The sequence below is a fragment of the Watersipora subatra genome, chromosome 3 (assembly GCF_963576615.1).
Source record: "Watersipora subatra chromosome 3, tzWatSuba1.1, whole genome shotgun sequence".
Lineage (NCBI taxonomy): Eukaryota > Metazoa > Bryozoa > Gymnolaemata > Cheilostomatida > Watersiporidae > Watersipora > Watersipora subatra.
The window spans coordinates 346276-359891 of record NC_088710.1 but is presented as its reverse complement, the minus strand read 5'-3'; the positions used below and the strand labels follow the sequence as shown (position 1 = coordinate 359891).

The 13616-nt window shown below is 37.6% G+C and overlaps 2 protein-coding genes across 3 annotated transcripts in view; one reads left to right on the top strand and one right to left on the bottom strand.

The window, feature by feature from the left end:
• LOC137390206 (cyclin-dependent kinase 18-like) overlaps positions 1–7443 on the top strand; it is a 32213-nt gene extending 24770 nt beyond the window's left edge. Inside the window, exons 4-13 of the mRNA XM_068076500.1 lie at positions 3896–4015; positions 4116–4382; positions 4506–4568; positions 4820–4943; positions 5808–5928; positions 6063–6153; positions 6375–6487; positions 6572–6705; positions 6820–6894; positions 6999–7443. Coding sequence (XP_067932601.1) covers positions 3896–4015; positions 4116–4382; positions 4506–4568; positions 4820–4943; positions 5808–5928; positions 6063–6153; positions 6375–6487; positions 6572–6705; positions 6820–6894; positions 6999–7030 — 1140 coding nt within the window. The 3' untranslated portion in view covers positions 7031–7443. The remainder of the gene's footprint in view (positions 1–3895; positions 4016–4115; positions 4383–4505; positions 4569–4819; positions 4944–5807; positions 5929–6062; positions 6154–6374; positions 6488–6571; positions 6706–6819; positions 6895–6998) is intronic.
• Positions 7444–7479: 36 nt separating this feature from the next.
• The window catches only part of LOC137390205 (rap guanine nucleotide exchange factor 6-like), a 66190-nt gene continuing 60053 nt past the window's right edge, over positions 7480–13616 (bottom strand). For both annotated transcript variants that reach the window (XM_068076498.1, XM_068076499.1), the window contains 8 exons: positions 12383–12594; positions 10629–10775; positions 10288–10498; positions 9790–9986; positions 9211–9225; positions 8463–8907; positions 8069–8272; positions 7480–7988 (listed from right to left, as the gene is read on the bottom strand). In XM_068076498.1, coding sequence (XP_067932599.1) covers positions 7960–7988; positions 8069–8272; positions 8463–8907; positions 9211–9225; positions 9790–9986; positions 10288–10498; positions 10629–10775; positions 12383–12594 — 1460 coding nt within the window. In that variant the 3' untranslated portion in view covers positions 7480–7959. The remainder of the gene's footprint in view (positions 7989–8068; positions 8273–8462; positions 8908–9210; positions 9226–9789; positions 9987–10287; positions 10499–10628; positions 10776–12382; positions 12595–13616) is intronic.

Below are 13616 nucleotides of genomic sequence, written 5' to 3'. Positions count from 1 at the left end.
TAATTACTAAGGTTAACATATTGTTTTGTTACTATTTTTAATGATGATGATTTTTACCAGGAGGTTATTGCCTTAGATAATTAGTACGGGTTTCTATAACACTCTATACAATATTCTCGCATTATGATGCCAACACTGAATCAAACTAATGTATACTATATATAACGTACACAACATTCACCATTGTAACCTTTAAACTTCATATAATCGGAAAAGTGTTTTTGTGAAGCTCAAATAACTTAAGAGAAAAAATAAACATTGCGTATATGGAAGTGTCCATATAAAGAAAGGTTACTGTTGCAGCAGAAGCTCGAAGATTTGATGTTTTGACAGACGAAACTGATACCTCTCGATACTGGTGCAAACGTAAAAATGGAATATTGGACTTTTTTGTCTGATACTTTGTCTAACTAAATGAAAAGAAAATGTAAAGGCAATTCCTAAATTTAAAGTTTAATTTAGCTTTTAAAAAAATTAAAAAAAAGTTCTAAAGGTAATATTAATTAATACACGTGTTGACCCTCTCCATACGATTTTAATTTGTTCCAGTTTTGGCATTGTAAGGGGAAAATGTGGTATAGAGGGGTACAGAAACCCATAGTAATTATTTAATGCAAACACCCCTTGATGAAAATCATCAATATTTTATATGTATTGTACATATTAAAAATTAGCAACAAAATAATATGTTAACCTTAGTAACTATAGTTACTTACAGTAACTTTAGCGTATTTAGTGTATCTAGTGGTTATGATCTGCAATACACTGTAACGTTACAATGTACTATGTGCAGCATGTACTGTAGGGGGTTCTAACCTTTGAGACAGACATATAAAATAAACGTTGAATTTAACTTACATGAATTTAACTTACTAAACACATACTTGAAGCGGAGTTTTCGTGTGTTTTTTACTAATCTAAACTTCAACTTTGTCATAGGATAAAATTGTATCACTGTCTGTTTTTTGTTTTATTTTTATTCTAACTTATTATAAATAACAATTATTATGAATAACAATGCTGAACTGAGATAGAGAACAAGCGAGCGTTGTTGACAATTTCGTTCTCGCATGGCGATGACGAAAAATATCGTGTTCCATGTCGTAAGGCGAAATTTTTTTATTATAATAAGGTCATCGTAACCCGCTGATGCACTGTATATATTAATAATTTAGTGTGTGCAAACGTGAAAATGATATGTTTTGTGGTTATGCGTTATTAGTAGACTTTCAATTTGTATGTCGCTGGTTCAAATCCAGTGCGAAGGTGATTTTTCGCTATTTTTTCGCTATTTTATATACTACTGAATGCCCGGCGTTGCACGAGTAATAGAATAATTACCTAATGAATTTGAGTAACTTACCTGGAAAGCTATCTAGATCCTTGCTATAATCTTTACTAAAACAATACTTGCGTTTTAGGCCAGCTTACAATCAATACGTGTAACTGTTGACAGTGCTGTTATTAAGCCCAATGTTAATCAATGTTATTACTACTGTGTAGCTTAAGAGTTAAGTTTGCGGCCTCTAAATTGGAAGGTCCCGTGATCAACTCTAGTGCTGTGCGGTTTTTTCATTGCTATAACTGGTCACATGGTTTAACAAAAAACAAACACTGAAATTTATATATATAAATACGAGTATATATCCCGTGTATACAGCCCATCACACAATGTACAGATCTTGGGATACAAATCTATAATTGGTTTGGCATCAATTAAAACATGATGAAGGTAACACTGCGTAAATTGTCTTGCTAAACCTTCTACTCTCCTGTTCTTTATTTGCTATTGTAATAGAGGCCAGATGTATTCTATTGTGTAGCGAGTATGAACAAAGGGATTTTGTTATCTGATTGCGGCCCTGAAAAGGCCGCTATAGCCAGAGTCGACACAGTCTGAGGGAGTCTTGGTGTCAATGCTTGTCTGCTGCCTTCGCTTCCAATGTTATTGCCAGTCACAATCCATGCTCCCAGGTGTTAGGATACTCATCACACTGTTACTGATCGGGGCAGTCTTTACCATGCTAGTGACAGGCGAAACTGATATGTTTAAAATTGTGTGTGTGGAAAGTATCAGGTGGATGAAGAGTGGCATGTAATGAATAATTCTTACTGTATACCTACAAGTTTTGCCTACTATTTCGGCCTAGTCTTTACGGTAAGTTGAATGATATTCTAAGGGCTGATTTGGTGAAACCATCAGAAGGCATTCCCTTTGCCAAAAATGCTTATGAGAAATAATGAAAGAGAAACAAATGTGAGAACCTAGTAATCAAAATTAGACTCCATGATGTCGGCAAGAACTAAAGACGACTAAAGGGGACTAGAGGTGGCGATGAAACAAGAATCTTCATGTTTTAACAGTTGAGAAGCCCAGACTGATTAAGAGAATCGTGTCCAATTTTAGTTTAATTGATAGACCATCTGTTATTTTAAATAAGATATAAACTTTTGCCACCTAAAAATTGCAAAGTTGATCAATATGCATGCTATAAGCAGCCAGCCAATGAGAAACGGATAGATACATTCAATGATATGCACATACTGGAAGTCACAAAGGAATAAATAAGGCTGTTTGGAGTTATCGAGGTATCGGAAATACAATTTCTTCTGGCCAGTTTATTCAGTCAGACCAGTTTATTCAGTCGGCCCGGTTTATTCAGTCGCACCAGTTTATTCAGTCGGACCAGCTTATTCAGTCGGACCAGTTTATTCAGTCGGAACAGTTTATTCATTTGGATCAGTTTATTCAATTAGACCAGTTTATTTCGTCGGATCAGTTTATTTCATTTACAGTTTACTCAGTCAGACCCGTTTATTCGGTCGTACCAGTTTATTCAGTCGGACCAGTTGCAGAATAAAAATAATTGTTGTTGATAGTTGTAATCTTTGCCTTCTGAACTGGTATTACCAGATTCCTTGGACAATCTCTCCCATTTTCAATGGTTTAAACTGAATTGGATTGGGCCCGCTGAACCACTCTACAAGCTCGGCCAGAACTCTATCCAATTTTTCCATGAAACTTCTAACATACCCCCAGATACCTCATATAGGTAAACTGTTACCCAAGGTTTCTCAGTCAAATCCCATGTCTAAGACTAGCGATCTACTATCTCCTTGTTTCTTATGCATTGTGTATGTAGCTCTCTGCAGTTTAGCAGACATTCAAATGTTCTTTTCATTGTGACATCTTTAGAGCTCAGTTATCCTGTTCATCCATTTTGCTATCAGCCTCAGTTCCATGGTAATGGGGCTGTATTTTAATGTTCTTTTATATAGTCTACACCAAACCACCAGAGATCATACTATAAAGTTAAGATGATACTATGGACACCTGAAGCGTGCGAATATGCTCTATTATGTAACATGTAGACTTATTTAATCTCCAAATTACACTGAATCAATTCTCACTGCAGTCATGGCCATATAAAGGTGACATTTAAGAGACGCCTGTTAATGCGCAAGAAACCACATGTTTGTTCAACTGTTACACTTTGGATCATTTTATACTCTGTCTTGCATTCTTAAAGACTTTCTTAAAAGGTTCTACATTTCTGTAGAAAATCAATCCATTTAGTCGTGTACTAAGAATTTATAGGATCCACTGTGAATTGCAGAACTCCAATATAGGCTACTGCATATGTGCTTGTTGCTTTCCTCTCTTCAAGTCAGGACAATATTATTCATCTGAAACCCCGGCAACTTTGGCAATGCTCACCAGCTTTTTGAATGGAGCCTGTGGAGGTCTTTGGTTAGTCGTATCTACAGATAGGAGTTACCTGGCAGAGAATATAGTGGGCCCTGTTATGTTTTCTTATTTTAACTTTTCTTACTCCTCTGACTGAGCCTAATCTCTTTCTTTTGTGTTAGTTATTTCATATTTTATATATTGCAGCATGATTTGAGTAAAAGACTCTCTTTGCCTGCTGACCTCCGGCTGCCACAAAGCTTTGTAGCCAAGCATGCACCCAAAATCAATGAACCACTGAGCATACGGCAGCGTCGAGCATCTCTGGTGAGTCGAGTCAGGTATTGGGATGGATTGAGCGTGTTAAGAGGTCTGATCTTAAGTGTTTTGTTATAATGGAACGATGGGGTTGACATCTCTTTTGTAGTCTGAGATAGGATTTGGTAAAGTAGAATCCTACACAAAGCTAGACAAGTTAGGGGAGGGCACCTATGCTACTGTGTATAAAGGTAAGAGCCGGCTGACGGATGACCTGGTAGCACTAAAAGAGATTCGTCTCGAGCATGAAGAAGGAGCACCGTGCACAGCCATACGAGAGGTTTCGCTGCTTCGAGACCTCAAACATAACAATATTGTGACTCTACATGACATTATACACACAGATAGATCACTCACCCTTGTATTTGAATACTTAGTAAGTGTTATTACACATATACCAGTAAATCTCTGTGTTTATGTCCGTTTCTTTCATTGATCTATCCATGCATTATTCTGTTTCTATAAGGCGCGGGTACAGGTTTAAATTCTAATTTTATAGGAAAAAGATTTGAAACAGTACATGGATGACTGTGGAAACATTATGAGTATGGGCAATGTCAAGGTAGGATCAATCCTTCATGCGGTCTGTCAGCAGTGTGACTTGAGCAGCGCTTAATATATCTCATATGTAATACAACTCTTAATATATCTCATGTATAGTACAACTCTTAATATATCTCATACAGAGTACAACTCTTAATATATCTCATATTTAGTACAACTCTTAATATATTTCATACAGAGTACAACTTTTAATATATCTCATATTTAGTACAACTCTTAATAAATCTTGCAAAATTAATGCCTTTGTAGATTTTCCTTTTCCAACTTCTTAGAGGACTGGCGTTCTGCCACAAGAGGCGTGTCTTACACAGAGATTTGAAGCCCCAAAACCTACTCATTAATGAAAAAGGGGAACTGAAGCTTGCTGACTTTGGTGAGTTAGTTAACTCTTTTATGACTGACTTTGATGAGCTGGTTAACTCTCTTATGACTGACTCTAGTGAGTTAGTTAACTCTCTTATGACTGACTCCAGTGAGTTAGTTAACTCTTCTATGACTGATTCTGATGAGCTGGTTAACTCTCTTTTGACTGAATCTAGTGAGTTAATTAACTCTCTTATGACTGACTCCAGTGAGTTAGTTAACTCTCTTATGACTGATTCTGATGAGCTTGTTAACTCTCTTATGACTGACTCTGATGAGCTGGTTAACTCTCTTGTGACTGACTCTGATGAGCTGATTAACTCTCTTATGATTGACTCTAGTGAGTTAATTAACTCTCTTATGACTGATTCTTGTGAGTTAGTTAACTCTCTTATGACTGACTTTGGCGAGTTGATTAACTCTTTTATCACTGACTCTAGTGAACCAAATTGACCATGACTGCAGCTGGTTGGCTGTAAGCTTCTACACATCTACATTTCTGTTATTTGAGCCATTTTTATATAATTGTGATGCTTTGGGTTATTAACGATACTGTGATAACTCTGTACGGTCACTGTTCATCTCTTTGATCACATCATACTTTCACAGTTAGACCTTGACTAAAGACTGCCGCATTCTCTTCTATTACTTGCATGACACTATGACATTTCAGCAACAAATAGAATCCTAGGCATTGTCACTTTGGATTTGGTATTTTCGAAGCAATCCAATCCCTTATAAGAGATGAGCTTGTGATTCAGTAGAGATAAGTTTGTGAATCGATAAAGATAGAGTTATGAGTTGATAGAGATGTGTTCTTGAGTTGATCAAAATGACCGAGTTGGTAAACATAAATGAGATTCTAATTGCACAGGGCTTGCAAGGGCAAAGTCTATACCAACCAAGACATACTCTAATGAAGTGGTCACTCTCTGGTATCGGCCTCCAGAGGTCTTGCTTGGCCTCACAGACTACTCTTCTCAAATCGATATGTGGTAAGCTAGCTGTGGAGTTATGCTCTCTACAACATAAGTAATTTCTGTTATGAATATTGATTGGTTCATTTGAAAGAGTTCTCTGATTAAATGCACAAATAGAAAAGCTCTAGCATATCATTTCACATTTATAGGGGCGTCGGATGCATCTTCTATGAGATGGCAAGCGGCAGTCCCCTGTTTCCTGGCTCAACCATTGAAGATGAGCTTCACCTCATATTCAAGGTTTGACAACCACTGAAGTAGCTTAAAGTTTGATGCGCAATGATGCTCTATACCATGGGTTCTTATTTTTCACAGTCGGGCTCTTTCTAGTTCTTCTATATACTGAACCACTTGCAATGATTAGACAATTCACCATCAGGTTTTTCTCTGTTTTTACTTCGGGTACCCACGCTGATCTATTTTTGTGATATGATGTCAACTATTAGTTATCTTGCTTTCAGACATTAGGTACTCCTAATGAACAAACAATGCCAGGGGTTACTAGCAACCCAGAGTTTAAACCATATGAATATCCGACATACAGACCAGAGCCAACGGTGGCTATCGCTCCCAGGTCAGTCAGCCTCCTTTCCTCTCAACTTAGCTGCCTGTTAGTTGCCACGTTTATTTTGCTAACATGTCTGACACTGTTTAACAGGTTTGATACGGATGCTGCAGACTTATTTAGCAAGCTACTTATATACAACAAAGACAAACGAATTGTGGCCCAGCCCGCAATGCTGCACCCCTACTTCAGCAGTCTAGGATCTCATGCTACACTTCTTTCTCCAAGTGAGTACACCTCATAATCTACCTACCCTGAAATTGTGGTATAAATAATTATGTATCACACTCATTTTCATACACTTATAAATGTATGTAAATTGTTCAATTGTCCATTCACAGCGGAGAGCATATTCAATCTGGCGGGAGTACGGCTGGAAAAAGATCCTGGACTCCGTTCATCTGGTATTTCTCATGGTAAGATTGATTGCATGGCATGTTGTACTGATCTATTTTCACTGTTTGCGTTCTGGAGGTTTATCTACATATTCCTCAGGACAATCACTTTCTTTCCCTTTTAGGTGGCAAGAGAAGGCAAAGCATGCTTTTCTAAAACTCCAAATGATGTGGAGTTACGCTTTCTTATCTATTAATGCACATCAACCAGAAACTAACTAACAGGCTAACTCTACGGGTATACAGTAAGAAGGTCATTGACTGCCTCCTAGTACACCTGGCTCTCCCTAAATCAATCATGACAATCAACTAATTACTATTTCTAGAATTCATTCTAATGGATTTTATTCACTTTTTTTTATTTTGTGTGATATTTCCCACATCATTTGCACTTGGTGCTTACCTCACTGACCGAAGGTGATGACACATTTTGCTATTCTCTACGTTTAATGCCAAAGAGATGTGTTGAGATCTTGGGAGGCATTAGCTCCAGTTTCAGACATTTGACAGCATCTCTTTAACGTAAGTATTTATTTAAATTCACAATAAATATGCTATATGCAGCAGAAACCCAGACTTAATTTGTCCGTTGGTTATGTGCGTAAGTACAGGTACAATCATTCTATTAACATCCATATACTTCCTAGTTTAAAATTATGTACAGAGAACGTATACAAAATATTTATAAGAAATATATAGCTTTTCATATAATTCACAGCTGTTTTATGTAATCCCAACAATTACATAAGTGAGAGTTGTGGCTTCACGCAAGTTTATACAATAGAGGTGACAGCTAGTAGTATACCCTGATGCTGTACCATCATGTTAAAAGTCACCATGAACAGTCAATAGTAGAGATTAAGAGTATTCTATGCTCTTGGCTACAATATTAATAACTAATAAGTGCACATGTTATAAAAATAATTAAAAACTTGGAAAGCGTCACACGTGGCAAGAAGGCCATGCGCTACAAGTTAGTCCTCCATCCTTAGAGAGGAAGACATCTCAAAGGGTTTGATTATGCCATTTGCAGCTAAACTGGTTGAGTAGCGCATTGGGTAGTTTGTGTCTGGAGAAGAACAGCCGTCACACTGCTGATATCACCTCCTCGATATCTACAAAACGGTTATTCATTTCAAAAGTAGAGACAAAGACTGCAACAGTGAAAAGTTAATCACACCTACTTCCAACTTACCGTCTGTTGTGTGAGCATTTCCTTCCCTGCCTGAGCTGTACTCATCAGCTGGGTGGGAAGGGTGCCTGGCCAGGCCGGCCACAGCTGTGTGACCGCTGGTGCCCAGGCCTCCAGTTTGCTGCCGAGATAGGTAAGCCATCTGTGCTGCCAATGGGTAATCTGGAAGACTCGCACCTTTGATCAGCTGTCCACTGTTGCCTGGTACTAAAATGAGTGACAGTGATAATCGTGATGGAACTGCAACTGTCTCCTGCCAACTACCAGAACCAAAGCAACCAGAATAGTATGAATTAAGGAAAGCACCTACGTTTATGACATGCACTATGAAAGCACATGCATTTGTTTTGAACTTATCAAAACAAGTTAGTAATTCATGCACCTCTTCAATACTAACCATGAATCCTAGAGGTATATTTAGTTGTCGATGTGGGTGGGGATGCATGCCCCCCTAAGGGAGTTAGTAGTGAGACTGTAGCGGGACTAGGTTGATGCGAGGAGGAACCACTAGATTGGCTCTGAGTGTCATACATGCTGTAACGGCCCGAGTCATGGTCAGTATCTAAGCTTTGACGTTGCCCATGCACCTCACCAACGCACTTGCTGTTCTGGCTGCTTGTGGAAGTGCGAGATGCATTACTCGAAGTGCTGATTTTTCGCAGAGCTCCACCTCGTCTCAAGTTTCCCAAAACACTAGAACTTTCAGCGGTCAAATCTACTGCCTTGAGGGCACCTTGTAGCGACTGCTGAGGCTTGAGGGCACCCGGAAGTGAATCTCGCACTTGAGTAGCTGATGTGCCAGCGCTAGCTTTATGAGAGAGTGTAGGACTCGTTACTTTTTCCTACAAAGTAATGCAAGAAATGATGAATAAATATATCCTAACATGAACCGTGACAACAATTACATGCGTGAATCAGGAATAACTGTGAAACAGCAAACTAAACATGCGTTTAGAGATTAAGGATGATGCAGAGACAATACGCTACACGTAAGAGTATTAGGCATGCTTGTGGAAAGGGGGCAAGTAGCAGAGAAAAATCTGGCAATTGAAATCTGATAAGAGAGAAAGAATGATTCACACTTGGCACACGAAATGATTTCACCTAGCTAAAGGAAAAAACCGAGAAGGGATGCTGCGACTCACCCGTCGATGACCGCGCTAAGGAGAAACCAAAAATTTAAGTTAATTGAAATGTGGAGGTCTGTGAGCTAGGCATAGCAGTGGACTCTAATGATTTCCGACAGAACAAAATTTAAAAGGCTGATCTGGACTGTCAGTTAACTAGAATGCTTGCTGTGATTAATTGCTGATCATGTAGACGGAAACCCCCTTCCCGTTCTGACTATATCTTGATAATTTCAATCATAGTTACAGAGGATTTGAACACAGAGCACGTAGATATTATTGAAAATGCTGACAAATCGTTGAATCGCGTTAAAAACCTAGAGCATACACAAAAAAAATACTGAAAATTTGATAAAAGACAACCCAGGTGGATACGAATTACAGAGCCTTCTTTAAACGCAACTCACACGGTGAGCCTGAGTTCTTTGATAAATCGTTAAGGTTCCGACCTTGTACAATGGAGAACTCTGGCCAAACCTAGAAACCTAACTTGACTTCAAGTGACGCCAATGAAATATTTAAGATTGAAAAATTGTTTAGAAAACTTGTTAGGGAAGGCTCCATGTTGCTGTTGAGTAGTAATATGAATTCACACACCTGTGCTGGCACTTTAGTGTTCACCGTGCGAGATTTTTCAGAGAGAGCGAGCATTCGATTTACATTCATGCCCTGGACTCCAAACTTTGGTCCGCCATTCAATGTATTTGCTGTCAATGATGGAGACATCATTGCTGGCTCATTTTTCGCCTTTCCTTCACACTGAATGGACATCTCATTTAGTTTTTCCTCATCATCTGCAAGATACACTTGATTAATAGCATAAGCCCGGCTATTTCTTCGCTATTCTTCTATGGTAATCAGACCGACTGCTGATCACCAACATGTTCACTATGACCACACCTCTACCTTATCAGACTGAGCAATCTGACCACCAGGTGTCCACCATTCCCACACCTGTACATTATATAGACAGACAAATGTTGATAAGTTGACCACAAGTTGACCACAAGTTGACCACTTTGCCCATACCTCTACCTTATCTGACTGACCACCAAAGTGTACGCTATGCTCAAACCTCTACTATATCAGACTTACCGATAACCACTAAATTGGCCAGATAGGCCCGAACTCTGCGAGCCATCTGCGCCTCCTCAAACATCTTTCGAGGATGATGTATGAGCGCTGATGTTCTCTTTTTGCGCCTTATTGTTACAACGCCAGATACATTTCCTGCCTGAAGATTTGAGAAAAAGTTGCTACTCGAGCCCGGATTTGATGAACCATGAGGGACCATCAACGCTGGAATCTGCAAAAATCAGACTCAATTGATCGAAGAATGGGTATTGCCAATGAAAAGGGTGAATTATAAATTGCTACTAAAAGAAAAGATTGGTGGGGTTGAAGATAGAAGCAAACATTGTAAGAATATTACATACATATTGAGATGAGGCAAGCCCTACTATGTGCCTCACTTCCTTGGCTATCATCCTCATTTTTTCAAAGTTGACTAGCCCATCCACCTTCGTGTCATTTCCAAGCTCTATGAATGTCAGATCTTTTTTAACAATAGGGAAAATTGGTATCTGCAATAGGCAAATAGAAAATTCTTGGACTTCAACACCGACCACTTGGTAATTATACAAACATAACAACTGTTGATTCATCATTTAGCAACTAAAAGCTTCCAGCTAACCAAAATGAAATTTGAGAGTAATAGCAACAATCATCAAGACAATATCAAGTTTGGATATCTGCACAATGAGAACCATTAAAGCCCAAGTGTACATAAAACGAGAAGACAAAGGTAATGCCAGTGGAGCACTAAGGAGCACTGGTCAAACCGTGTCACTGATTAACCATCCAAAACAAATAAAAAGTGTTAGATGTTGTTAGATGTTGGTGCTGGAGAGAGCTATACACGTACAGTGTACCCTCAGAATACGACTACCGTGATAGACGATTATTTGCATCTTACGAAGTGGAATATGATCATTTTTTGACCTCACTATACAAATCTTATTTCACTATACGAATCTTTATTTCACCATACGAATCTTTATTTCACCATACGAATTCAACAAAATTTCTGCCAGAGTTCGAATTTGGTAGTCAGTGTACTTATCACGTACGTCAAAATGACAAAGACACTGCGACGCTGTTTGCCGAAAATATTTTCACAATGCCTTAAAAAGACAAGATGACCGATTTTTCTCAGTTCAGCAATTCTTGTGTGTAAAACGGTAATATTTTCCCTTTGAAATCGATGACAAAATTTGAGTTGCGATCCCATAAATAAAGGATTCAGTGGTCAGACAACTTCTTTTAACCTGCGAACAAAAATCTACTTTATTACGAAAACAACATTGTCAGCAAAACAGCGTTCTTGCCGAATTAGGTTGAAAAAGGTTTTAATGAGACTGGCTAAAATTATATTAAAAATGAGGCCAGAAACTAATAGGTAATAAAATCTCAATGATAAAAAGTTGAAATTCAGTAAAATAGATAAAAATACATACCAAAACTTAGCTTTAAGTTTGTGTTTGGTAAGCTAAACTTATTTTAAGTTCAAAGTTTATGTTATACATACGTCTGTCTTGAAAGTAAGAACTCCCTACGGTATGTACCGCACATACCAACAATACATTTTAGTGCAAATCATAACCAATAAATACACTAAATACCTTGAAGTTACTGTAGGTAACTATAGTTACCAATGTTAACGTACTATTTTGTTACTAATTTTTAATATGTACAACACTTATACAAAATTTTGACTATGTTTACCAGGAGATGTTTGCATTATATAATTACTATGGTTTCTATACTCCTACATACGATTTTTCCACCATACGATGCTAACCCTAGAAGGGATAAAAATCGTATCTTGAGGGTGCACTGTATAAACCAGCCCTATGACGGATTTCTTATGTTACGAGCGTTAGGTCTGCTAATACAAATAACAATAACGAGTAGGCAACTCCAACAAAGATCTGGTTTTGACCCGAATTATGGACAGTATGGGTTATGGCTGTTACCCTTTAAAACGATATTTAGAGATGGATATAAGGCGTAACTTTAATAGCTTTGAGCCACTTAAACTGGATGGAACCATATTCACAACAAATAGGAAATATAGATTCTCTCAAGAACAGACAGTTTTGTAGGAGGAAACCCATGCATGAATACATACAACAGGAGGTGTGGAGGAGGCATTATTGAGAAGGTTTCTATATTTGCTCATGTTCCGCGTTGGATCAAGAAAAAAGAGAAGGTCATCAAAGATCTTCTGGTATTTGCTAGGCAGCTTCTCCCAAGTGTTGTGTAATCTTGAGACGGTGCCAGTGTTCAATCCACTCAAGATGGCGAACATGGAATTGAAGTTCTTAAACTCCTTGCAGTATTCTGCAAATATCGAGTATAATATTACATAACACACACTGAGTATAATATTATATAACATACACAGAGTATAATATTATATAACATACACTGAGTATGATATTATATAATATACATTGAGTTTAATATTATATACTAGAAATTCCACTGTCATACAGCCTACGAAGTGATATTGGAAAAAAGAAAGGGTACTGATGGTTGAGAAATGCAATATTAGCAGTCAAATCGCACTGCAGTGCAATAGGATAACCGCAATGGTAACTGTAATGTACTGGATGTGGGTGTTATTATATAGAACAAACAGCAATAATGAAAGGAAAAGATTATATGTTTATATCTCTCCCCCTGCAATAGGAGAAATGCAGTATTGGCCAATATTAGAAGTAAAATGCACTGATATTATTAGAATAACCAATATTATTAATATAGTAATAATAGAAAACCAATGCACAATTTTGTTTACATTTCAAAACGTCATAGCTAACAATATCAAGGAGTTGTGATATTTATATAGATTTTTAGAAAATCTATTTAACAAAACTATTTAGAAAAAATAATAACAGTAACATATTGCCCATCATCGATGTTGTTAGTGTGACTATAACACTTCAATAGTCATCCAAACTTATAATTAAATATTGTAATAATCTCATAAGAATTGTTAGAAAAAAATATCACCATCATTTCCTTTACTTTCACTGCTTTGGACATCATTTAGAATATCAAAGTACTCAAAAGTTTCCAAAATGTCAGTAACTTTGAAATCGGTAAAAAAGAAACGATTTCAGTACTCCTACGCTAATTACAGAAACCTTCGGCAATTCGCCAATGCTATAGACTGGTGAAATGTGCACGTTATTCTTTCGTGAAATGCGCACGACTTAATGGTTCTATTCTCTGTCGCTCGGCGTTTCAATTGCCGGTCTTAATTTTGATAAAAGTAAGGCTTAGCAAGTTTTAATAACGATTTTCGGCTAAATTAATCTGTCTATTTGTGTATAATCCGTACAGATGGGTAAGTTTTA